The sequence below is a fragment of the Marmota monax genome, unplaced genomic scaffold (genome assembly GCF_021218885.2).
Source record: "Marmota monax isolate L192 unplaced genomic scaffold, Marmota_monax_Labrador192_F-V1.1 WCK01_AAM20220418_F8-fsc00090, whole genome shotgun sequence".
NCBI lineage: Eukaryota > Metazoa > Chordata > Mammalia > Rodentia > Sciuridae > Marmota > Marmota monax.
This window is the reverse complement of record NW_026695219.1, coordinates 7,813,638-7,841,010: the sequence shown is the minus strand read 5'-3', so window position 1 is coordinate 7,841,010 and position 27,373 is coordinate 7,813,638. Positions and strand designations below refer to the sequence as shown.

Here is a 27,373-nt window from a genome sequence, read left to right as displayed (position 1 = left end):
TTCACCTTTAGAGTGAAATGGACATTTCTTTCATTTTTTGTGCTTAGGAAAAAAGCAAAAAGATTCTCTCTCTTTGTTATTCAAGCACTTTCAACCACAAACAAGTGAATCATTAATAGTATAAAAAAGAGAAACACTTATAACTTAATTCCCTTCCCCTCCCCCTAAAAAAAACAGCAGTTAAAAGCAAAATTAGAAAATTACCTGTTTCTTTAGGAATAAGTCGACTAACTTTGGTCCATAGACATTATGAAATAAGAAAATGTATTTTGTATTTCCATCTGTTCATCTTACATATTTGCTTTTCCCCTTACAATGTTATTTTTTTAAACACATATTTTTCAGTTGTAGATGGACACAATACCTTTATTTATCTATTTTTATGTGGTGTTGAGGATTGTACCCAGTGTCTCACATGTGCTAGGCAAGTGCTCTACCACTGAGCCCACCCGGCCCCCTACAATGTTATTTCTAAAGTATTTTATTTATTTATTTATTGTAGTGCTGGCGATGGAACCAAAGGCCTTGAGCATGCCAGGCAAACATTATTCCACTGAGCTACACATCCAGTTTTAAAAAGCAAATTTTTAAAGTGAAAAATTCAACATTACATTTCTCTGAGTCAATTAAGTACTTCCTCTACCATAAGACATCTTTCTATTTTATTTGATTTATAATATTTAGGCCTGCAAGGAGCTTTTTGAAAAAAGAAGGAAAAAAAAGTCAGCGTTTTCTGAATCTATGAAAATGTTTTTAAGTGAAGGAGGGAAGCTTTCCTCAACTGTAGCAAAAGGTTCTAGAAAATTTTCAATGAAAGAAAACTTAAGGAAATAAGATCAGTGAGTGAATCCCCTAGAGTTTCCACAACAGTTGATTAGATACTTCTATGGTATCAAAAATAATCACCCCCAAAAGGCCCTATTTGGTTGTCAAGTCTTCATCAATTGGGAGTTTTATCAGTTGAGGATAATCTTCAGACTATTTGCTAGGTGACACATTCCTCTGGAACCTTTACCCTGTGCATTTAAATACCAAGCTCAAGCTCAATTATGCTCCCAGTAGAGTAAGCAGAAAGGATTGTACATATTTTAAACTAGGGAGTTGATTGGTTGCAGTTTACTGCCTTGGTGGTCAAGCTCTTTCTAAGTATGATCCTCAAACAGTGAAATTAGTCTCAAAGAATAGAGTCTCTAACATTGCCCAACAGACTGCCAAAATTTCCATTAGAGCATCCTATTTTTAGTCTTTTGGAACTGGTCTTTTAAATTGCATTCTATAGTACAATGTGTTTAAGTTTATACAGTGAATAAAACAAGGATCCCAAGATCTTCGTTCTTTTGAGCTTTAAGCTTATAAATCTTAATTTTTTCAATCTTAAGTCTTTCAAACACCCAAATCAAAAATGGAAAATTAAGGTAAATATCGGCCTCCACGGAGACACCAGGTGGTTCCCGACAACTAAAGTGGTGGTGGTGGCGGGAGGGGGAGGGCAGGTATGGTGGGGAGTAATAAAAACCATCCACAAGGGTGGAGATACCAGGCTGTGGGCAACAGGACAGAGAGGGACAGAGGCATAGTAGAAGCCACAGGCTCTCCCGGGAGCCCAGAGAGGAACGATTTCTGGCGCTAATCCCCTAGGGAGGGAGAAATTGGCGCGACGCGCAGGATTAGAAGACCCACATTGGCTGGAGAAAAAAAGGGGAAAACAAGCTACCGGGGAGGGGGCGGAGGTAAGGGAACCCGGCTACACCTCAGTGCGAGGGCAGAGGCGGCGCTGCCGGACGAGGACAGCGCAAGGGGAGGAGCGAGGGGCTTCCTAAAGGCTTTCCAGCGGCGGGTCCCCTGCATCCCGCTCTTCCCCTCCTCACCTGGGAATCCGAGGCAAAAGGAGGACTACCGCTGGGCGCCGGGTCTGTTTTCAGCCCCACTCGCTGACATGGCGGCCGAGGAGCTGTCACTGAGCTTGCTCGGGTCTCCCGCGGCTCGGGTGGATTAGACACCTCTTGCCTTTCCGCCCCGCCTCCCTCTGCGCACCCCTCCCCGCTGGCCGGCTGGCGGCCCGAGACCGCGGAGCATAGAGCACGAGCGGCTAGAGAGGAAGCGCCGAGGGCGGGATAACCATAGAGTACGCGTCCGGACACAGCCGGATAGTCGGTCTCTTTTCTCATCCGTCCACTCAAAATCCTCTGGCGGCTGAGCCGGGTCGGAAACGGAAGTGAGGGAGGACAGCAGCAAGGATCAGATGTTCGCATGCGCAGATTGTAATATTTACTTCCGCCCGGCCTAGATTGGCGGAGGGGAGGGTTCGCACGTGGGATCCTCTGCACAGGGCTTACCGAAGTGGATCCTAGGTGATCTTTGGGGGCGACCTTAGAGGCGAGGATGTGGGGCCCAGCTACTGGCCTTGCTCCGCGACTGACGTGGTCAGTTTTGGCAGCTGCTGGTCGCTTTAGTACTTTGAGGTCGGGAACAACTAAGCGGAAGGACTTGCCGGCGAGGAACCGCCGTGGATTGTCTGACTTCTCCCCCCAGCCTTTACCCTATACCGATTTGGAGGAATCTCCTTGGTGGATGTCCAAGTGCCGCTCAGAGCCCGGGCGTTACATAACCAGTCGGAAATTGGCTGAGACCCTGATAAAACTTGTGCGGACGAAACGAAAAAATCCTGAACAGCTATTCCTGGAGTGCAATCCAGGTGAGTCCGGCTGGATTCCATTTTCTTGGATGTTCTTTTCTGCATAATTTTATTGACCATTGGTGGAGTGCTGTTTAAGTCACTGCCCTTTACTTCAGGCGTCTTCCGTGGAGAGATTGCCCACAACATACACATAAGATCTGTATTAATAATGGCATCACGGAATATTTCTGTAGCAATTTGCACCTTACGCATCATTTTAAATTTGCTCTTAACTTGCACCTTCTCCCTCACACAGCGTGAGCTCAAAGAAGTTTATCTTATCGTTGCGCATCTATTATAGACCACAATAATATGCCAAAAACACGATTTGTAGACTTTTTGAACATGTTTTAAAGCATCATTTCCTATCATTGAATGTCACTTCTGCTTAGGCTCGGCGATATTTTTGATGGTTGAAGCATGAATAAGAGGAAGGATAGAGGCAAGCTTTTCTGATTTGTTTGTTTTCCTTCTAAGAAGTAGTGAAACGTGAGTAACAGTACAAATTTTGCAGTCACTGACAGGATGGATTCAACCTGTTTCATTTACCAGTTGGAACGTTGGAGTCAAATAATTATCTAATCCCCGCTAATTGTCAAAAAGACATGTTGAGGATGTTGTGAGCATTGAAATTGTACAATACTTGTAAAACAATTACTCGAGTTTGATATTAAAAGAGATTGTGTTGTTCCTTTGCACATGAACTTTCTCTTCTGTTTACATGGTAGGTCCTGGAATCCTGACTCGAGCATTACTTGAAGCTGGTGCCAAAGTGGTTGCCTTAGAAAGTGATAAAACTTTTATTCCACATTTGGAGGTACATTTTTAGTTTCTAAAAATAAATTGTTTAGTCTGCTAACTTTGAGTAGTTTAGGGAAGTAGAATTAAATACATTATTTTTATAGAATCTCCTTTCTGGGCCATGTCTTAAATACCTTGTTTGTTATCCATAGTGAATAAAACACAGTAAAGTATTTGGTGCCTCTTGAATAAGAGTTTGGGAGATCTGTGATTTGTTTTCTAGTTCTAGTTCTTATTGGAGCTCAGAAAATGATTCCCCCAAGTATGATGTTTTGATGTGCTGAATACTTTGAAGTAAAGGAACATTGGAAGTCCTCCGAATCGGCCTCAGAACTAAGTTCTTTCTGACCTACTCCTGCCCTCCTATCTCTTGCCCTTCATTTTTCCCCAAAACAAGTCGTATTAACTAGAATTCCTTTTCCCCAAGGCATTATAAAAACTGGACCTACTTTTCCTCAAAGCAAGCCATAAAGCTTAAAATATTACTGTAACCTCACCCTACCTTTCTGTTTAAGAACTGACCATAAAGAAATTTTCCCACTTCCCTTGTTTCATAATAAATCACAAAGCCTCATTTCAGAAGGAATTTTAAACCTATATCCAGGAGGAAGAAATGCCACAGAGAGAAGCCAAGAAACTGAACAGGCACGGCTTGCTGAGTTCCCCTGCTTCAGTCTATTACATTAGATCACACCCTTTTTGTTCAGTCACATCTCTTTACATCTGTCCATACTTCAGTGAATCTAAGCATAAAAATAGGCAGTTTTCGTTGGATCTTTGGGTCTTCATTATCTTTATCTCATGTTACATAAAACTTCCCTTACTTATATTTTTTATATTTCTCCTTTGTTAACCAGTCTTTGCTTATAGGAGTGTAGGCCATGACTCTCATGATGGTTGGGGGAAGGGATCATACCTTCCCACTGATACATTCAACCACAGACGAACTGACTGTGAATAAAGTGTATACTTGGTATCACTAGCCTTTAGTAGGCTGTGCTGTGCCTCTGCTTTCTATTAGTTCAGAATCTAATTGGAGTGAATGCTAAGATTAGATTAATCAGACTATGTAAACTGGATTTAGAATTTCAGAGGCAAGAAAGATTTGGTGTACTCAGATACGATTGTATTGAGTGCAAATCTTATCCAAATGGATATTTCAGTGATCCTGATTCTCATGTAGCAGAGAAGTTCACATAACAGAAAATAAATAGAAATTCCTTGCATAATTAGCTAGCCTTCCCCACCACCACCTCTCTCCTTTATAAATTTCTAGATCAATTTAGATCAATCACCTACTCAAAGACAACTTCCTGAAGCCATGTTGATTGGATGACTTTATTGTAAAGTATGCTATGTGAAAATGTCTGTAAAACTTAGTCATTTAATTTTTTTAATATTTATTTTTTAATTTTAGGTGGACACAATATCTTTATTTTGTTTTTATGTGTTGCTGAGAATCCAACCCAGTGCCTCATACATGCTAGGCGAGCACGCTACCACTTGAGCCACATCCCTAGCCCAAGTCATTTAATTTTTTAAAATAAAGCTTTGAACATTAGATTATTGTTCTAGGCTGGGGAGTGTAGCTCAGTGGTAGAACTTTCATAGCATGTGGAAAGCCCTTGGTTCCATCCCAAGACAATTAAAAAAAAAAAAAGATTATTGTTATTCTATAACTGACTTGAAAAGAAACCAGGATTTTAACCAGGTTATTTCATTGATGCTAAATCTGTTGGAATTCAAAAAAAGAAAAAAAAGAACAGATAAAGTTGTTCAGACCTAGGGTGTAGCTTAGTCACAGGGCACTTACCTACCATGTGTGAGGTCCAAGGTTTCATCCCTAGCACTGTGTACCGCCTGCCCCCTCCAAAATCACAATTGTTCAAAGACTTAATGTCATGAAAAGTGATTTAGTAAACATAGCTGTTTGCATTTAACTTGGAAATTAAATGCAATAAGATAACTTTTATCTTGGTTTGAAAAAGATCTACATTTGAAGATTACATGTTCACGAAATAATTAAGATGACATTATGTCTGTTTCTATTAAAACTTTGTTATCCTGTAACACATGGTTGCTTTATTGTAAGATCTTTACAGATAATAAGTTTAAATTTACAAACAATTGCTTCAGTGAAAAACTAGGATTTTTTTAAGGACCAGAGAATTTTTGACACACAATAATTCTTACAGGAACATCAGTAATAAAATGTTTCTGAGGCTATAAATGTAAACATCAGTGACTAAATCCAGTCTTAGATTAGATCTAGTTTTTGCTCCAGTTCAGGCTTTTATGTTCTTATCACCACTGGCACTAACTTAAACTGCCAACCAAGGCCTCATACATGCTTAGTACACACTCTGACATTGAGTACACCCTAGGGAACTCAGCCCTTGGTAGATGTTCTTTCACTTTTATTAATTATCCTAGGATAAAGTGAAAAGCCATTCAAATCATTTATGTGAACTCATCTATTTGTCAGAATAAAAGAAAAGAAATAATGTAAGCAGAACATTTGCTGCCCTTAATCAAGGAACAAGAATGGTCCTCTCAACAAATCATGTTTCTAGCAACCTAAAGGCTCTCAAGTTTGCTTCTGAAAAAAATTTTCAAGGATAATACTTGATTCTGGATTTTTAACTAACTTTAAATTCCTCTAGTCCTGGAATTCCACAATAACAATGTTTTAGGCAACAAGTTTATTTTTCCTATCTGAATGTACTAGACATCTTACACATATTGCAAATTTTGTTTCATAATAATAAATCATGATATATCCATTTGAGTTTTGAAAAAAAAGTTGCAGAAATAGCTGTGATGTTCAGTTCAAGAACTAACTTTTATGGTAAATCCTAATTTCAGCAGGGATAGGACATAGTCATCAGCCCTAGCACTTCTTAGTTTTAGACCTGGTTCGAGTAACTAATTCAACCTTTCAGAACTTATAAATCTTATATGTAAAATAAGAGATACTAATATCCGCCTGTATAGGATCTTGATTAGGATTAATAAAATAAACTTAAGTAAAGTACCTAACTTAATGACTGAAAAATTCAAGAGTTAATTTCCTCTTTTTTGCTTCCTGTTTTTGACTCTTAAATGCATCCTAATTGAGTTTTAAAATGTGACCTCACAATTATTGTATGAATTCAGTTATTTATTTTGGAGCTTTGGCTGTTATTGTGTTTGAATTATTGAATGGCTAATTACAGGTGCTAAAGCAAAAATATATGATGTGGGGCTGGTGATGTGGCTCAAGTGGTAATGCACTTGAGCCTAGCATGCGTGAGGCACTGGGTTCAATTCTCAGCACCACATATAAATAAAATAAAGATATTGTGTCCACCTAAGGCTAAAAAAAATAAATATTTAAAAAAATAAATATGATGTTCCCTCAGAATACAAAAATCACTAAATAATGAAGTATACACTTAAAAAAAATAAAACATTTCCATCAAATCAAGATTCATTAACTTTACTTACTTAAAACATATCTTTTGTACCTTGTGAGATTAGCTTACTGCTATACATGTTGGAGTTTTAAAGTCATCATATGCTTTACATCCGTATTCTATTCTTTTGGCTTTTGTAACACTGCACTTTTCAGGTTTCCTTCCTTATTTCCTTGTATTATTCTCAGGTTCTTGTCATTAGATTCTGGAGTTACACTATCCTTGGGTTTAGTCTTCTGTATTTCTCCTTGGGGATCTACACTCCTGGCTTTAATTATCTTAACAAGTCATATTCTCACAAATGTATACCTTCAGCCTGGACCACTCCACTGACCTCCTCTTTCAAATATACAGCTTCCTACCCAGCATCTCCATTTGACCACTTAGTAGGCATCTCAGAATTGATGTGACAAAATATATATGATTTCTACCCCCAGTTGTTCTTTTAATCTTTGTAAATAGTCCCCTTGATGAAGTGATCATTAAAATCTACTAGATTTAGGGGCTGAGGATGTATGTAGCTCAGTGGTAGAGAGAGTTTACCTAGCATTTAATCCACAGTACCACCAAAAAAAAAAAATTACTAGATTTTGAAATAGAATACTATTTATAGGTTGAACTTTAATGCTTAAGAAAAAGTTGGTTTTTAAATTCATCGCTTTAGGTTGTGAAATTATTTTAAACCTGATGAATACCATTTGGGGTTGTAGCTCAGTGGTGGAGTGCTTACCTCACATGTGTGAGGCACTGGATTCAATCCTTACCACCACATAAAATAAATAAATAAAATTAAGATTTAAAAAAAAAACAACACAGTATGAGGGCTGGGGTTGTGGCTCGGTGGTAGAGCGCTCATCTAGCACACGGGAGGCGCTGGGAGGCGCTGGGTACGTCCTGGGCGCCACATAAATATAAATAAATAAAATGAAAGTATTGTGTCCAACTACAACTAAAAACTATTTAATAAAAAAAAAAACAGTAAAGGCTGTGGGTGCAGCTCAGTGTTAGAGTGCTTTGATAGTACTGTGAGACCATGAATTCAGTCTTCAGCATGGTTTTAAAAAATAAATGCAGGCTAAGGCAAGAGGATTATGAGGATTGTGAGTTCAAAGGCAGCCTCAGCAAAAGCAAGGCAGTAGGCAACTCAGTGAGACCCTGTCTCTAAATAAAATACAAAATAGGGCTGGGGATATGGCTCAGTAGTCAGTCCCCAGTTCCAAAAAAAAAAGCAAACCTCAGTGTGCATCTCAAAAACTTACTGCCTTCTTCTAGTTGATTTTTCTTTAACTTCAATTTAAGTTTAATGGATAATGAGAAGACTGAAATGTAGTGATTCTATTCCACTGGACAAAGTCTGTGGCTGCTTCTTTCTTTAGAAAATGTAAATGAAAAGGTGAAGATATAGATTGATCTATACAGTGAGTTTAAGTTCATTTGGTGGATGATTGACTAGATTCCCTTAGAAAAAAGAGATATTCTTTTGACTCCATTTGCATTTTGCTTTAATATTTTGTTTTTCTCTTCTGTGAAACATCTTTTGTTTCTTCTTCCAGTGACCATAGCAGATGATACACAGCTGTGTGCTAGGGTCGAGCTATGATCTCAGAATCTTGGCCTAGTGCTTCAGGTAGCTACTACTAAGCAGTTAGAGATTAGTGTGAAGAAACTTTTGAAGAACTGAAGCTATTAAGATAAAACAAAGAAAGTAAAAGGTTAAGTTAGGATTGTTGAAGCTTTTCTTTTGTTGTTATTATTTGTTTTTTTGTTATGTGGTGCTGGGGATTTAACCAAAGGCCTTGCTTAAATTAGGCAGTTTCTTTACTGCTAAGCTATACCCTCTGCCCCTGTTGAAGGTTACTTTTGTTTGGGAGGGGGTTTCTTGGTAGTATTGTTATACTTTGACTGCTTTTTTGGCATTAATTGATTTTTATTTTCTCTGTTAAGGTTTAGGTACATTAGTAAGATTTGCCTTTTTCATTCTTTCATTTTTTGTTTGTACTGGAGATTAAACCCAGGACTTTATCACTAAGCTTGATTCCCTAGCCCTTTTCATTTTTTCTTTGAGACAGGATCTTGCTAAGTTGCTGAGGCTGACCTCTAACTTGTGATCCTCTGACCTCAGCCTCCTGAGTCATTTGGGTTACAGGTGTGTACCACTGTGCCTGGCTAGTAATATTTTCTTTTTGGAGGTAGAAATATATTTTGTAAGGTCTTTGAATTATTTTTTGTATTATTTTTCTAAGTAGATCTTTGAACTATTGCATAGTCTATGTAATTGAAATTTCCTAACATGTTATCTCTTTGTTTCCAGTCCTTAAGGGAAAATATGGATAGAAGACTAAAAGTGGTCTACTGTGACTTCTTTAAAATGGATCCTGACAATTGTACAATAGCAAAACCGCCTGTTTACGTTTCAAATGAGCTTTTTAAAGATTTAGGAATACGAGCAGTTTCTTGGAAAGCAGGTAATTTTTGTCATTCAGTAAAGTAAATGCCTTATAATTTGCCAGGTTTCTTTGGCAGTATACCTGGGTTTGTTTAGATTTGGGTATAGTTTCTATTGCATAGTTCATGAGCAGCTTCTCAGTTGAATATGACATTTCCTTCCCTTGGACACAACCATTTTATATCCTCAGAGTTCAACTTCCATATGGGGGAAAGATACTGAGGCTTAGTTTTAATTGAAATCAACTTAAAATTTTTTTTTATTTTAGTTTTATTGATTTTATTTTATTTTTTAATACACAACAGCGAATGCATTACAATTCTTGTTACACATATAGAGGACAATTTTTCATATCTTTGTGTATAGAGTATGTTCACTCCCATTCATGCCTTTATACATATTCTTTGTTTTGTTTTGTTTTTGCATTACAATTCTTATTACACATATATACCACAATTTTTCATATCTCTGTATATATATAAAATATGTTGACACCCAATTCGAATGTTCATCCATGTACTTTGGTTAATGATGTCTATCACATTCCACCATCCTTGCTAATCCCCTGCCCCCTCCTTTTCCCTCCCACCCCTCTGCCCTATCTAGAATTCATCTATTCCTCCCATGCTCCCCCTCCCTATCCCACTATGAGTCAGCCTCTTTATATCAGAGAAAAATTCAGCATTTGTTTTTTTGGGATTGGCTAACTTCACTTAGCATTATCTTCTCCAATGCCATCCATTTACCTGCAAATGCCATGATTTTATTCTCTTTTAATTGAAATCAACTTAAAATTAACAGTGTTACCTAGTTTGCTTCAGTAAATTGTGGTCACAGAAGGAAAGTTAAGAACTTTACCTAAATCTTTTTGCTTATATTCCTAACAGGTATTCCTTTAAAAATCGTTGGAATTTTGCCATTTAGAAGTGAAAGAAACATACTTTGGAAACTTTTATATGATCTGTATTCCTGTACTTCTATATATAAATACGGACGAGTAGAACTAAATATGTTTGTCAGTGAAAAAGAATACCAGGTAACATTAATAAATGTTTTTTTGTTTTGTTTTGAAAGAGTTCTGTAATTTTTATCTGTGTAGTCTTAATCCATACAATTTTTTTAAATTTATTTTTTAGTTGTAGTTGGACACAATACCTTTATTTCACTTATTTTATTTTTATTTGTTGCTGAGGATCAAACCCTGGGTCCCGCACGTGCAAGGTGAGCGCTCTACCGCTGAGTCACATCCCAAGCCCAATCTGTACAATTTTAATTTAGGGCTCACAACATTTAAGAGTATAAAGAATAGAAAGTTTTTTAAGTTTTTTTTTTTTTAATTGTAATTATATGTATACACACACACACACACACACACACACATATAAAGTTTACTATCATAGCTATTTTTATGTGTAAAATTCAGTGGCAAAGTAAATTTAGATTGTGCACCATTATGACCATCCTTATTTATTTATTTATTTAGTTGTAGATGGACATTATGCCTTTATTTTATTTGTTAGTTTTTATTCAATACTAAGGATCGAACCAGTGCCTCACACATGCTACGCAAGCACTTTTCCACTGCAGCTACAGCCCCACATCCACCTTCTTTAAAACTGAAACTCTATACCCTTAAATACTAACTCCCCATTGCCCTCTTCCCCTAGCACCTAGCAACATTATTCTATTTTCTATCTCTGAATTTGACTTAGTGTTGTACCGTATTTGTACTTTTCTGACTTCCTAGTTTCGCTTAGCATAATGTCTTCAAGGTTCTTCTGTGTTGTAGCATGTTAGAATTTCATTCGTTTTTAAGAATAAATAATATTTCTATTGTACCATGTTGTGTACATCGCAGTTTGTGTATCTGTTCATCTGTTTGTTTGTTTTTTTAATTTTTATTGTTGGTTGTTCAAAACATTACATAGTTCTTGACATATCATATTTCACACTTTGATTCAAGTGGGTTATGAACTCCCATTTACCAATACAGATTGCAGAATCACATCGGTTATACATCCACTGATTTACATATTGCCATACTAGTGTTTGTTGTATTCTGCTGCCTTTCCTATCCTCTACTATTCCCCCTTCCCTCCCCTCCCCTCCCCTCTTCTCTCTCTACCCCATCTACTGTAATTCATTTCTCCCCCTTGTTTTTTTTTTCCCCTTTCCCCTCACTTCCTCTTGTATGTAATTTTGTATAACCCTGAGGGTCTCCTTCCATTTCCATGCAATTTCCCTTCTCTCTCCCACCTCTCATCCCTGTTTAATGTTAATCTTCTTCTCATGCTCTTCTGTTCATCTGTTAATGACACTTGGTTGCTTCTACCTTTTGGCTATTGTGAATAATGCTGGCATGTACACAAGGTGACAAATATTTCCTCAAGTCCTTGCTTTCAATTCTTTTGGATATGTATCCAAAAGTGGACTTACTGACTCATGTGGTAATTCTATTTTAAATTTTTTTCAGAATGTATCATTTTACTTTTCTACCACAAATGTTTCAGTTTCTCCACATCCTCATCAATGCTTATTTCCTGGTTTGTTTTGTTTTTTGGTGTGTGTGTGTGTACACACATATGTTCTTTCTTCTGAGGATTTGACCCAGGGCCTTGCCCATCATGCTAGGCAAGTGCTCTAAAAGTTATATCTTCAGCCCTTCTCTAATTTTATTTTTGAGACAAGGTTTCACAACATTGCCCAGACTGGCCTTGATCTTGCAATTCTCCTGCCTCAGCCTCCCTCCTGAGCCTCCTAATTGTCCAGAATGATAGGCAGGCACTACTGTGCCATGGCTGTTTGTTGTTGTTGTTGTTTTTTATAACACTTGTCTTGATGGTATAAGGTAGTATTTCATTGTGGTTTTGATTTGCATTTTCCTAATAATTAGTTATACTGAACATCTTTTCATTTACTTATTGTATAAGATTCTCTGGAACAATGTCTATTCAAGTCCTTTGCCCATCTTTTAACCAGGGCCTTTTATTTGTTACTGAATTTTAGGAGTGCTTTATATATTCTAGGTATTAATTGTTTACTAAAATACATGATTTACAAGTTTTTCTCCCATTTTGTGTCTTGCCTTTTTACCCTGTTGATAGTGTCTTTGATGGTCAAAGTCGTTAATTTTGATGAAATCAAATGTCTTTTTTTTATTATTATTTAGTTATAATTGTCAATACCTTTATTTTATTTATTTATTTTTATGTGGTGCTGAGAATCGAACCCAGGACCTCGAACTGATGAGCCACAACCCCAACCTCAAATGTCTTTATTTTTTTTTTTTTTTTTTTTTTTTTTTTAATATTTATTTATTTATTTAGTTTTCCGTGGACACAACATTTTTGTTTGTATGTGGTGCTGAGGATCGAACCCGGGCCGCACGCATGCCAGGCAAGTGCGCTACCGCTTGAGCCACATCCCCAGCCCATGTCTTTATTTTTGATGAGATAAAATGTCTTTCTTTTTCTTTTTTTTTTTTTTTTTTTCATGCTAGAGATTGAACGCAGGGCCTCACACATTCTAGAGAAGGGTTCAACCATTGAGTTACACTGTCAACCCTGTTGCCTGTGTCTCTGGTATCCTATCTAAGAAATCACTGCCAAATTCATTCTTGTGAAAGTTTCCTCTGTGGTTTTCTTCTAAGAGTTTTCCAGTTTTAATTTAGGTATTTGATCTGTTTTGAGTTACTTTTTGTATATGTTGTCAGGCAAGGGTCCATCTTTATTCTTTGCATGTAAATATTTAGTTTTCCCAGCACTGTTTATTGTTACTTCTTTTCCCCATTCAGTAGTTTGGGACCTTTGTCAAAAATAATTTGATCATATATATGAGGATCTATATCTGGATTCTCTTTTAGTCTGTATGATTGTTCTTATGGCAATACTGTACTGTGTTATTAGTGTACCTTTCTAGTAAGTTTTGAAATCAGGAAATAAGAGTCCTCCAACTTTTTTCTTTTTAAAGATTGCTTAGACTACTTAGGATCCCTTGAAATTTCATATCAATTTTAGGATGGATTTTCTTTCTCGGAAAGAAATATTTGGTAAGGATTGTATGGAATCTGTATTTTTACTTTGACTAGTACTGACAGCTCAACAATATTAAATCTTTCAATATATTCACATAGACAATCTTTCCATTTATTTGTATATTTTTTCATTTCTTTCAGCAGTGTTTTGTAGTTGTTAATGTATGTCTTTCACCTCCTTAGTTTGGTTTCAGGTTTTTAAAATTAATTTTGATAGTATTAGGAATAGAATTTTTTCATTTCCTTTTCTGATTTTCCATTGCTGGAATATAAGTGTATAACTAATTTTTGCAGATTGTCTTGGTATCCTGTAACTTTGTTGAATTTGATTTTTCTAACGGTGTTTTTTGTTTTTTTGTTTGTTGTGAAATCTTTAGGGTTTTAGACTTGTTGAAGGACAGACAGTTCAGTTTAACAATCTCAATTGACTTTATTTTTTATTCTAGAATTCAGCAATACTTCTTTCCATAAAACAAAATAAATGTTTTAATGAGCAGAGCAGGGAATTTTGGTTTTATAGACAGGAAAGGGCTGATAAGCAGAAACAAAAAACAGAAAGTTGATTGGTAATTTCAGAGTTACTTTTTATTATGAGCGAGGGACTGGAAGATAGAGCTAAGAAAGATAACTTCAGGTTACCTTTTTAACATTAAGAGTAAGACATCATGCTAATTGAAACTAACCTGTTTGAGAAAATTGGCTCTTACCTTTCTAATCCTGATTTCTGGGAAAGTCACGTAAACACTTGGTTTCTTTGTGATCGCATGGAATTTTAGTCTTTGTGATTCCACTTTGATTTTTTAGCTTGCTGTATTTGAGTTTAGTATAGGAGCTTACTCCAAAACAATAGTCTCCTGTAATTTTTACTTAGCAAACTCTTATGTTTTATTCTCTAATGTATAGGCCTACTTGATATTGCTATGGGAGGAATGTTTTACTTCTCCCCAGAATACTTCGCATTTCGTTTGTTGATAAAATATAATAGGAAATGCTTATTTGTACATTAAAAAGAGGTATTGGTTGGGAAATGGTGTGAGAAATGAAGGATGATTTATTCACCTAGGTAGTAAATAAATATTGACTAGCTCTGGAAGATAAGAGCAGGGGGTTCATATCTGTGATACATATAGAATTTATACAAAAGAATGAAAGAAATAGGAAATGCTTTATCAGATTTTATCTTGCTGCTAGGAAAATGTTCCAGTGGCATGTTTTTTAAAATACATTTTTTAAAAATACGGTTTCCTTTTTCCTTTCTTAATTTCATGCACTGAAATTAACTCTTGTCTTTGTAGTGTCAGCATTACAGTTCTTGACTCAGGCCAGGAGTAGTAGCACATGCTTAATCCCCATGGCTCTGAAGGCTGAGGCAGTAGAATCACAAGTTCAAGGTTAACCTCAGCAACTTAGCAAGGCCATAGCAAATGAGTGAGACCTTGTCTGAAAATAAAAACATAAAAAGGGCTGGAATGTAGCTCAGTAGCAAAAAACCCTGGTGTTTGATTCCCATTACCAAAAAGAAAGAAAGAAACTCTCAACTCAAAATTTAAAACCCATCTGATGCATATTTTTGGCACACCTATGCTCCATAATACATACTATAAGTTAATGAATTGTTATGCATTTATTAGCTAATGTTTTCTGTTATGCTATGTTACAGGATCATAAACAGGGATTGTTACTGTTTCGCTCACATCTATAACTGAATGATTAGTATTATACACTTTTATTTCAATTTTTCTTGAATGAGAATTTTGCCCTTAGATCACATGATTAAAAGAAACCAGTCTCAAATGCATTGGAACCCCTCCCCCACTCCCACCCCCATACACTGGGGATTGAACCCTGGGGCATTGTACTATTGAGTTCCATCATCAGCCATTATTTTTTTATTTCAAGACAGAGTCTCAATGAGTTGTTACACCTGCCCTTGACCTTGATATCCTCCTTCCTTAGCCTCTGAAGAGCTGGGATTACATGTGTGCACCTCTGAGCTCCACACACATACTTTGAATTTTAAGTGTACGTGATAACATGTTTTCAAAAGGAAAGCATAAAAAACTCTAAAATAATTATGATTAAGATTTTGTTTCTAATTTTTTTACTTAGATACTTTTTAGGTATTTCTATTAAGATCTAACATTTAATTATGACTGATTATAATTTATATATTACATAGTTCTTATTTTTCTTTTACTAGAATCTAACGGCAGGTCCCAAAAATCCAAACTTCTATCAGGCATTAAGTGTGCTCTGGCAAGTAGCTTGTGATGTTAAGCTTCTGCATGTGGTGAGTAAAATTATGTATTCTAAGAGATGATTGTATTATATTTCAGAGACTAAGTTTTAAGTACAGATTATGTACTAAAGATTGCTTTAAAAGATTAATTTTTATTATTTTTTCCAACTATTGAAGGTTATGGGGCAAGTTAGCTTTGTGAAAGAGATTCTTTGTGACAAATATTTATTTTTTCTTATCATAAAAATAATATATGATAGTTGTAAAAATAGGAAGTACATTTCACTATAATTTAATTCTTTTTCTTTTCCCCACTTTTGTAGTAATGGGGATTGACAGAGGGACACTCTACCACTGAGCTATATCTCCACCCCTTTCCTTCTTATTGCTTTTTTGGTATTGGGGATTGAACCCAGGGAACTCTACCACTGAGCCACATCCCCAAGCCCTTCTAATTTTTTATTTTTAGACAGGGTTTCACTAAGTTGCTTAGGGCCTAACTAAATTGCTGAGGCTGGCCTCAAAATTGTGATACTCCTGCCTCAGCCTCCTGAGGGGCTAGGATTATAGGAGTGACCCACCACACCAGACCCATTTCTTATTTTTCGAGTCAGGGATCTCACCAAATTGCCAAAGATGGCCTAGAACTTTCGATCCTCCTGCCCAACTTCCTGAGTCTCTGAGATTGTAGGTATGCACCACTGCACCTAGCTCAGTTACTGTAGTTTTTAACCCAGAAGTCATTGTTGATTGTGACCTATTTTCAGTTTTTTATTATTATCCCTGTACTTCTATCTTGATATAGTGGAGTTTTTCTTCATTTATTTATTTATATTTTGACTTAATAAGCAATTATTGTAAACTTTTTCCTTTGTCACAAAACATTTTTAAGTTTTTAATGGCTACTCAATTGTTCAATGTAGAGCATGCCCTTTTTAGTTATCTTAAGAAAGATTATAGTTGTCTAATAGAAAGGTAGTATGAACCATTATGTAGCTTTACATTTTTTAATAGCCTCATAAAAAGAAAAAAGAACAGGTGAAATTAATATTATATTGTATTTAGCCACCTGTAAAGTCAGATTATTGTCAGGTCAGTATGTACTTAATATTGCGCTATTACATAATTTATGTTTTTTGTGTTTGTACTCAGCCTTTGAAAATCCACCATGTTTCATACAATTACAGCCATGTCAATTCTGAACACATTTCAAATGTTATTAATATATACATCTTGCTAGAAGCTATTAATACATTTAATATCAGAAGGCTGGAATATGAGGAAAAAATGATAAACAACTTTCATACATAATTTGCCCTTTTTTTTTTTTTGGTACCAGGGATTGAACATAGGGGTGCTTAATCACTGAGCCACATCCCCAGCCCTTTTTATTTATTTATTTTTTTGAGACAGGATCTCGATAAATTGCTTATGGCCTCACTATTTCTGAGGCTAGCTTCAAACTTGAGATCCACCTGCCTCAGCCTTTGAGCCGCTGGGATTACAGGCTGCCCATTCTCTTACTTATTTTAGTAGACCAGATTATCTATCAAGTAGTTTTTATAGGATATATATAGTCAGTTATCTGTGTCCTGCAGATATCTGTGTCCTGTCCTCTATATCCGTAGAGTTAACCAATTGCAGATAGAAATACTTGGAAAAAAATTATGACTCTACTGAACATGTATAGACTTTTTTCTTGTCATTATCCCCTAAACAATATAGTACGACAAGTATTTACATCATATTAGCTATTATAAACAGTCTATAAAGATGATTTAAAGTACACAGGAGGATGTGAATAGGTTATTTGCAAATAATGTGCCATTTTGTATGAGGGACTTTTGGATCTACAGATGTAAGTTTTGGAAGGGGATCCTAGATCAGTTCCACAGATACAATGGAACAATTGTAGTTATATATTTTTTAAGGCCTTGTGTTTCTAAGAATGTATTGGTTTAAGTTTTAGATTTTGTAGTGTGTGTCTCCATGTAGTCTCTTCCCTACTTTTGTCCAGGAACTTGGTAAGCCCTTTTATTTGCATTTTTTAGTTTAGGAATGTTACCTTGTTTTAGTTGAAGTTTTGTTCCAGTTATTTTTCCTTCTCCAAAACACAGGTATGTTGGGTCCTTATCTTTGTCTTTGATATCAATCGTGTTCTCATCATTTTTCTCAAGTCCCAGAATCTTTTTATACTTAATCTTTACATTACTATCCTGTAATCTCCATACTGTAGTTCTTGGTTTGCCTAATCCCCTTCCTTTCCCCATTCTTATCTCATCTGTTGACTTTTAATCTCAGCCTTCTCTGTCCTCATAGCTTTCAGCTAGTATCTTCATAGAGGCCTCCTAAGGACTTTGGCTTTCAGGTTAATGTTTCCTTCTTCCTGTTCCTTAGTATTTGTTTTCAAAAGTCCTGTGTGATAGTTAGGTTTTCATTGCTGTGACCAAAGTACTTGACAAGACCCAACTTAGAGGAGGAAAACTTTATTTTGGGTTCAGTTTCAGAAGTTCATTCCATGGGCATTGCAGAGGAAAACTGCTCAGCTTACAGCAGCAGGAAAGCAGAGAGTGGGAGGAGCCAGGGAGACAAGATATTATTCCTAAGGGCACACCCCCAGTGACCCACCTTCTCCAGCCATGCCCCACCTGCCTACAGTTACCACCCAGTTGATCCATTCAAACCAGGATAGACTGATTAAGTTACAGTTCATAATTTATTCATATCACTTCTGAATATTCCTGTGTTGACACAAGAGCTTTTGGGGAACACCTCATATTCAAACCATAACATCCTGTATTAAATTTTGCCATTTATTAACCTTGAGAAAAGAGAGCTCTTTCTGAACAGAACATTTTTTTCAGCACTTGCTGCATTGTAAATCTATAATTACAAAGCAGACATTTAACTCATTTCCCAAGGTCTTGAAGGTTTTCCTCTACTGTGGCTTTGGCAGGCAAAAGTGAAGTGTCCTTTGCTCCCACTGCTATATCCCAAACTGCTGTGGCTTGACCAACATTGCCTGCTGTGCACCCTTCCCAGGGCTTTGCCTTTCTGTACTTAAAATGATGTTCCTAGAACTGCTAGGAATTTCACAGTTGGGTAACAATTGTATTTTCCATTCCACTTCCATTCCCACCACAGTTAATAATAAATTATCAATTCTGACAGTAGCCTTTCAAACCTTATGTTTGACATTGTTTTAGTCTTTTTAAGTCTGTGTCAGATGCTCTTCTAACCCACTCCTATTTTGAAATTTTATATGTACATAGATAGATATTTTTAATATAGAGAATTATTTTTCAGTTGGTTTTTTAATATTTATTTTTTAGTTGTAGTTGGACATAATACCTTTATTTCACTTATTTATTTTTATGTGGTGCTGAGGATCGAACCCAGAGCCTCCCACGTGCTAGGCAAGCACTCTACCACTGAGCCACAGTCCCAGCTCTCAGTTGGGTTTTTTAAGATTTACTTTATGCACTAAATTGTACATGGAAAAGTTAGATAGAGCTGGGCATGGTGGTGCACAACTATGATCCCAGTGGCTTGGGAGGCTGAGGCAGGAAGATTGCAAGTTCAAACCCAGCCTCAGTAGCTTAGCGAGGCCCTAAAGGAACTTAGGGAGACCCTGTCTCTAAATAAAACATTTTTAAAAAGGGTTAGGAATGTGACAGTGTTTAAGTGCACCTGGATTCAATCCTGGTACCAAAACAAACAAAACAAAACAGAACAAAAACGTTACATAGAAAAAAGTAATGATTCTGTTTTTAAAAATTGGCATGAGTATCTTTGTGAATCTTAAATGTCTGAATATATTCAAATCAGTTTGAGTAATAGGCTTTTCCACTAAAATAGGACAAAAAAAAATCCTTGCTATTGATATGATCTCCCTTAAACTGTTGATTCTGACTCTAGTATGAAAATGTTAGCTTTTGTGGTTCGTAAGCGTGATGATAGGGTTTTCACACCATGTGTGGGACATGCCTTCCTCAAACCGCATTACTGTCCTGTGTACATGGTATCTATTTGACATGAAAAAATTATGACTTAAGAACCTGTTTGTGGGTTGGGGTTGTGTAGAATGCTTTCCTCTCACATGTGAGGCACTGGGTTCAAGCCTCAGCACCACATAAAAATGGAAGTATTTAAAAAGAAAAGAACCTATTTGTATGATCACATTAAGGTGTTTTCTCTCCCCCCTCCTCCTCCTCTTCTCCTCTCTCTCTCTTTCTCTCTCTCTCTCTCTCTCTCTCACACACACACACACACACACACACACACACAAGTAAGATAGAGTTGTATATGTGTTTTTCAACTATCGCTTATTTTTCCTAAATCCAATTAGACTATGACCTGGGTTTAATTCATTCTGCTGTTTAAGCATGACATTTTTTAAGGCCATAATAATTTGGGGAACTTCAACCAAAAAGAACTGAAAGAATTGTTTTGTATTTTGTTTTTCTTTCTTTAAGGAGCCTTGGTCGTCATTTGATATATACCCCCAAAATGGGCAGCTGGAAAAGCTAAAGCACAGGGTAAGAATAAATTAATAACTTTTCCTTTTTTCCTTTTAATGGAACATCCCTCATTTTCTTTAAGATTATCTGGTATTCTCGATTTATTTAAAGTTTAAATTTGAAAATTATTACAAACGCTCTTTAAACATGTCTAATTACTTGTTAAAATAAATTGAAATTATTTTGAAATAGCTGTATTTATCAGCCATTCAGTAGTAGATGCTAACATGGTAATAGGCTTAAATAGAGAATCTGACTTCTCTTTTGTCTTTTAAAATGAAGATATGGGTGGCATGCCTGTAATCCCAGTGACTTGGGAGGCTGAGGTAGGAGGATCCCAAGTTTGAGGGCAGCCTCCCCAAATTAGCAAGGCCCTAGCAACTTATTGAGACCCTCTCTGAAAACAAAAATAAAAGGGGCTGGGGATGTGGCTCAGTGGTAAAGCACCTCTGGTATCAATTCCCAATGCCAGAAAATAAAAAAATGAAGACACATCTCAAATTTGTAGAATATAATTATTTTAATGTTCATTTAATAGGATAAAGTCAAATTTTACATCTTATTCATCAATCAGAAATTTATAATTTTGACTCTTCTTTATGGTTGAATTCACCAATAGGTACCTATTTGTTCTTGCCCAGGAATTTGGGCTTTCATTTTTGTTTTTGTTATTCTTTTTTTTCCTTTCTAAAAAACTAAAGTGGTCATGTTATAAGGTGGCCCTCTATTTAATTTATCTCAGGGTTACTTGTTCAATTCCAATAAATTAACAGATGATGCAAAAGAATATTTTTTAGACTGAATTCAGAAATTCTACTTTAGAATTTGATGTTAATGATGGCCTAACACCAGCTTCTGGAAGATCCCATTTATTTCCTCCCCTTACTCTTCCCACTAAGGGAAAATGAAAATTACTGAAGAGTCTGATTATAGAGTGATCACATATCATGGTGACCTGTTAGATTTCCCTATTCATAAACATAATTTATATTCAAAGAGTTGAATAGGAATAATGCATTTTGGCTTGGGTACCATTAGGAATTTATCCAAATGTCCAAAAAATGAACATGATTACGTATAAGACATTTCTCCCTTTTTCAATAAGATCAAAGGCTAAAAAATGTGCACTTTTAGGGATGAAGATGAGAATTTTATTTATGCATTTAATATCTAAGTTGTTTGAGACTTTCAGTTTTTAAATATTCAATTAAAGACTGCAAGTCAGCTGGGTGCCATGGCATGCACCTGTAGTCCAGCTATTTGAGATTTGAAGGCAAGCTTGAGCCCAGGTTTTGGAGCCAGCCTGGGCGATACAGCATGACTTTGTCTTAAAAAAAAAGTCAATCTTTTTGTGGCACTGGGGAATGAATCACTGGCTTTGTACATGTTAGGGAAGGGTTCTACCACTGATATATGTCCCCAACCCCCTTTGAAAATTTTTTATTTTGAGACAGGGTATCAGTAAATTGCTCAGGCTGGAATTAAACTTGAAATCCTCCTGTGTCAACCTCCCAAGTAACTAGTATTATACACATGCGCCACCACATCTTGTGTCAATGATGTTTTCTTATCTTTAGATCTAGCGGTCATGGTGGCATACTTTGAATATAGTAGGGAATTGGTACATGTTACTGTTTTGCAGATGCTGGCCAAGGACACACAACTTCTTAATTACATAGAAAACTTTGTACCTCCAGCCCATGGAGTGATGTGATGTGGCTCAGTTGTATGCTGTGAATATAGTGGGCAGCTGAGGGATACAGAGCTGGAGGAGTCACTTCTTTTTTTTTTTTTTTTTTTTAGTTGTAGTTGGACACAATACCTTTATTTTATTTATTTATTTTTATGTGGTGCTGAGGATCGAACCTAGCACCTCGAATGTTCTAGGCAAGCGCTCTACTGCTGAGCCACAACCTCAGCCCCAGGAAACACTTCTTTTATAGCAAACAATAAACAGTCCTCCTCTTTGTTCTGGAGAGAGGCATTATCTCATCTCTTAAGGTTGCTCACTGCAAACAACTTTGAGAGATGACCCAGGTAAAGAAGAGTGAGGGCTTTGTATTCATGCTTTCATGTCCAAAGAGAAAATCCAGAGACATTCAGGGACTGTGGTGATTGTATTTTCCAACAAATAGCTAGAAGGAATAAGTGAACAGTGCTTTGCTCTGATAATATTTTATCATTGACACAGTTTATTTTCCCTTCTCTCTAGGAACCATTAGAACCAATACAACAGAACCTGTATTTTATTCAAATGACTCCTCGAAAAACTTTATTTACAGAACAGTTGACTCCCGTTAACTATGATGTATTTTTTCATATGGTAAAGCACTGTTTTGGGAAGCGCAATGCCAAGCTAGTAGACCATTTACAGTAAGTACAAAGAATAAATACAAGTACGAAAGTAGCAATTTATTGTGACAGTATTTTGTTAGAACTCTATATGAGGTGTACCCATATTTCACTTAAATATTTCTGGAAAATACTTCCTTCTCCCTGAAAGACTTTTTGAGAATAATATTATCATATTTTTTTCTACATATCCTCCCACTGAACTTCATTGACTTTCCTTCTTTAAAAAGCAAACAAGGAAGCCCACAATTTATTTTATCTTTATCAAAATATAGGCCAGACTATAACCTATAGGAACAACCCAATGTTCACCATTAGCTGGGATGGAGAATCAGAATTGCTGTTGGCAAACCTGCCATCTGCCTTTTATTGCTACCTGTCCTCACTGGTTTTATTTCCTAACCACAATAAGAATGAATCATTGTACCACACCATTCTTTTTGCTGTGGAACAGATTTTATGTTTCCATTTAAATATTTATAAAAATTATGCTGTTATTACCTACTTTGTATCTATATAACTTTTTTATTTTTTATTTTATTTATTTTTTTATATTAGCTACACATGTATCTATATAATTTTTATATAGGGCTAATGTATAAAGTCCTACACTGCACCTTGTATTCATCAGCCCATATTCATTCAGAGTGTTGTCAGAAGATGGGAAAAATGTTAAAATAATTACTTTAATTATTTAGTATATAACTCTGAATTAACTGACTGCACATCGTTAATATAAAAATGTATTTTAAAGTCAGGTGCTTTAACAAAATAAAAAGGGTTAGAGGGGTTGAGGTTGTGGCTCAGTGGTAAAGTGCTTATCTAGCATATGTGAGGCACAGGGTTTGATCGCCAGCACGACATTAAAAAATAAATAAATAAATAAATAAAGATTTTGTGTCTATCTACAACTAAGAAAAATTAAAAATTTGAAAAAGGGAGGTGTCGGGGATGTAGCTCAGTGGTAAAATGTCCCTGGGTTCTATCATCAATACTATAAAAAATAAAAATTAAAATGTTAAAAGTGGCATTAGATCAGTAATAGTAACCTACTATTTTTCATCTTGCTATTTGTGGTTGTGGCTATTTTGAATGCAAATATCAAGAAAATAGAAAAACAAGGAATAACTATGGTAAATCATGGTATAAAATGTCAAAAATTCCCTTGGATATTGCTAACTTAAGATTTTATTCAGTATTAAAAAGGTATTGGAAATATTTTCCACAAAAATATTTTACTAAAATTGTTTTCTTTCTATCAGAGATTTATTGATAGTTTCTTGCTAAGGTTGTGTATGAGAAAGTTCTCTACTTTATAATTTATTTGCCAGTGATTGCTACATGAAATGTGAATTCCTAAGCAACTTAGCAAGATACTGTCTCAAAATATAAAAAGGGTTGGAGAGGTGACTCAGTACTTAAACACTTCTGGATTCAATCCCCAGTACTCCACCCCTCCCCACCCTGCAAAAATGTGAAAAATAATTTCCTCCTTAAAAAAAAATCACCTGTCAACTTGTGCTGTTTGTATTTGAACTTTTACATGAACTGAAATGGAGTTAGTAATATTTTTGCAGGGCTGGGAGGTATAGCTCAGAGGTAAAGTATGTGCTTATGATGTATGAGGTCCTGTATTTAATCCCCAAAACCAGAGTAAGAGTAAAAAGATGAAAGAAGTAGTCAGAATTTTTATTTATTTCTGGCAATGCTGGGGATCAAACCCAGGGCCTTTTGTATACTAGGGAAATGATCTCCCAGTATACTACACTCTCAGTCCCACAAAAATTGTTTTTTCTTTTTTCTTTTTTTTTTTAAGTTAAAACTAAACAAGAATTTTGTGTAAGAATTGACTACAACGAGGCATGGTGGTGCACACCTATAATCCCAGCCAGTCAGGAGGCTAAGATAGGAGGATCTCTACTTCAAGGCCAGCCTTGGCAACTTAGTAAGGCCCCATCTCAAAATAAAAAGGACTGGACGTGTAGCTCAGTGGTGGAACACCCTGAGTTCAATCCTCAGTATCCTCCCTATCCCCGAAAAGAAAATAATTAGGGGCTGGGATTGTGGCTCAGTGGTAGAGTGCTTGCCTCACATGTGTGAGTCACTGGGTTCAATTCTCAGCACCGCATATAAATAAATGAATAAAATAAAGGTCCATCAACACTAAAAAATATTTTAAAAAGAAAATAATTGAAAATGATTAAATTATGTTAAAGCCTAATCTGATTTGGGTACCAGGGATTGAACTCGGGGGCACTTGACCACTGAGCCACATACCCAGCCCTATTTTATATTTTATTTAGAAACAGGGTCTCACTAAGTTGCTTAGCACCTCACTTTTGCTGAGGCTGGCTTTGAACTCACGATTTTCCTGTGGCCTCCTGAGCCACTGAGATAACAGGTGTGCACCACCATGCCCAGCCTAATCTGCTATTTTCATTACAGGTTAGCTGTGAAACCTTAGGAACAGATAAAATTATACATGTTATATTCAAGCTCTTAAACTAAATAAGCTTAATGTATGTATAAATACGTGTGTGTGTATGTGTATATATGTATATATACTTATATTTTAAATTGGGCTAGAGGCCAGCTTTATCAATATTAATTGACAGTTATTATGAAAAAGAATTAAGCAGATTTATTTTGTGTTTCTTTTGCAGTTCATTGAGTCCAGTTGATGCCAAGCATATATTGAGGCAAATAAGAAAAAATGAAAATGTGAAAACAATTAATATGTATCCTCGAAACTTTAAACAACTCTTTCAAACTATACAGTGTTCAGAAGATTATGCCCATAAATGGCTGTGTAATGAGAACCTGGAAGACTCAGCCATGTAGGGAACAGATTGTCAGAATGTTAGCTGAAGCATTTTATTTGTAAACAAATGAAAAAGAACTAAGTTTGAAAAGTTCATATCCTTTCAACAAGATGACTGTTCCTTTTGAGCACAGACTAGGCAAATAATCTCTTCTGTCGATACCATTGATATTAGTGATGGCTTCTGTTTTTTTCACAACAGAATAAAATGGAAATTTCAGTTGATTATGGATTTCATCAGATTGTCTTTTGAAAAAAATTCCTATGTACTGTAGCGTTGGGAGTATAATATAAGGTGGTATAAGGTATGCTTAGTATGAGCAAAGCCCTGGCTTTGATCCCAAGTACCAAAAAATAAGTTCTTATGTGCTTGTACTTATAGGTTATTACCAGTTGAAATATAGTAACTTACATCAGCACTTTCACTGGTGCTGATTTTTGCATATTCATGGTGGGCAAATGAATTTGGATATTATTAAGTTTAGAAAGTAAATTAAACTAATTTAAGTGGTTTGTTTTACCTTTCTGGTTGTTGAAATGTATTATCAAATGCTGTACAATGAAATTACTTAAATTCTAATTGTTTCATTATTTTTAGAAATTAAAATATTTTAAGTAACATTTTGTGGGGTTTTTTTTGTTGTTGTTGTTGTTTTTAAATACTTAAATGAAACACTAGATTGACCCCAATTTATTCACCTTTATTTCTGTCATGTATAGTCACTGTACTTTCAGTGAACAGTCTATAATTCAGAGGTCTTTTCCATTTTAGTTTCATCTAGAAAGCTCATCTAAAGGTAGATCTCTACATGAACCTAAGTGGAATTAAGAATATTTTTCTTAGCTCAGTGAAGAAGATTCTGGATTTTAGCTGAGATATCTAATCTCAGATTTGTTTGTTATTGTAACACTTTATGATACCTAAGTCATTTTATTAGTAATTTTTTTGTGGAGCATGTTCTTAGTAATAGAACTAACCCAGTTTTCCTTGACTTCTCTACTATTGTCATTAGTTTGCAGTTTAATCTGGTTGAAAATTCCGAATCTTTTTTTTTCCTCTTGTAATTCCTATCTTGCCATTATATAATCTGTCTAATCTTCATAAGTAATAGTCTTTTCACTGTTTCCTGCCCAGCCTTGTACCTAAAGCCACAATTTCTCAAGCATCTTAACTACTTTTGTCATCCAATCCATCAAATCACTTCCATATTAATCTAAAACATTTGTTTCATCACAGACTAAATAAAAATTAGTGCTGAAGTTCATGAAGCCTTGGTTTTCAAGTGGATAATATTATGTTTTGGATATAAGGTGTCCCTCAAAAGCTCCTGTGTTAATGCAGAAATGTTTAGAGGTGCAATGATTAGGTTATGAGAGCTGTAGCCTAATCAGTCTATCCTAGTTTGAATGGACTAACTGGGTCATCACTGGAGGAAGGAGGTGGGTCAGTATGGGTGTGCCCTGGAAAGGTTCATCTTCCCTGTGGCCCTTTCTCTTTCTCTGCTTCCTAGCTGTCATGAGATCAGTAGCACTGCTTTGCTGCTGCCCTTCTGTGATGTTCTGCCTCACCTTGGGCCCACAGCAATGGAGGTGACTGACCAATCTCTGGAAGTGGTGAGCCCAAAATAAATTTTTCCTCCTAAATTATTGTTGTTATGTATTTTGGTCATAGCAACAGAAAGCTGACCAACCCAAGTAATAGTGACACCTGTGTCATGGATTACTTTGGGAACGAATGCGTTAAGAGAGTTTAGGAGAAAATCTGGCAAAGCAGGGAGCTACAAGTGTTGGAACAATGTATTTTCTTCCCATACTCCCTTCTATGTAGGCCTCCCATGCTATCTTCATGTTGCATCTAATAGATTTTGAATTTAAGTTTATAAAAAAAGGAAATTGGATTGGGGGATGACTTTGTCATAAAGTGCTTATATAGCATGTCTTAAGGCCCTGGGTTCCATCTTCAGCACAATAAGTAAATAAATAGAAATTTATTGTGGATTCACTGAAAGATGTAAATAATTAATAAAGC

At 35.9% G+C, this 27,373-nt stretch overlaps 2 protein-coding genes and 1 non-coding gene across 5 annotated transcripts in view; 2 read left to right on the top strand and 1 right to left on the bottom strand.

Moving 5' to 3' along the window:
* Positions 1–2,125, bottom strand: part of Cnst (consortin, connexin sorting protein) — a 96,328-nt gene extending 94,203 nt beyond the window's left edge. Inside the window, exon 1 of one of the 2 annotated variants that reach the window (XM_046432533.2) lies at positions 1,869–2,125. The gene's annotated coding sequence lies outside the window, so the exon portion shown is untranslated. The remainder of the gene's footprint in view (positions 1–1,868) is intronic. The other variant, XM_046432534.2, reaches the window with a different exon arrangement.
* Positions 1,948–25,965, top strand: Tfb2m (transcription factor B2, mitochondrial). 2 transcript variants are annotated; one of them, XM_046432535.2, is made up of 8 exons: positions 2,068–2,695; positions 3,406–3,494; positions 9,245–9,398; positions 10,267–10,415; positions 15,613–15,702; positions 20,127–20,189; positions 22,384–22,544; positions 25,187–25,965. In XM_046432535.2, the coding sequence occupies exons 1-8, from the start codon at positions 2,383–2,385 to the stop codon at positions 25,362–25,364; spliced, it is 1,197 nt and encodes a 398-aa protein (XP_046288491.1). In that variant the 5' UTR covers positions 2,068–2,382; the 3' UTR covers positions 25,365–25,965. The 2 variants fall into 2 exon arrangements, with proteins under 2 accessions (XP_058431186.1, XP_046288491.1); XM_058575203.1 differs by lacking the exon at positions 15,613–15,702 and having other exon boundaries at positions 1,948–2,695.
* Positions 19,582–19,686, top strand: LOC124085059 (small nucleolar RNA U13). The gene has a single exon (XR_006849326.1). It is a non-coding gene; the product is annotated as a small nucleolar RNA U13 (small nucleolar RNA).
* Positions 25,966–27,373: the final 1,408 nt, after the last annotated feature.

What these genes read in the sequence shown, in the direction of transcription:
- Tfb2m (XM_046432535.2), top strand. Translation starts at nt 2,383, where the DNA reads ATGTGGGGCCCAGCTACTGGCCTTGCTCCGCGACTGACGTGGTCAGTT. An exon ending in CTTTTATTCCACATTTGGAG is followed by an intron (nt 3,495 to 9,244) that starts GTACATTTTTAG and finishes CTTTGTTTCCAG; the next exon opens with TCCTTAAGGGAAAATATGGA. An exon ending in AGCAGTTTCTTGGAAAGCAG is followed by an intron (nt 9,399 to 10,266) that starts GTAATTTTTGTC and finishes TATTCCTAACAG; the next exon opens with GTATTCCTTTAAAAATCGTT.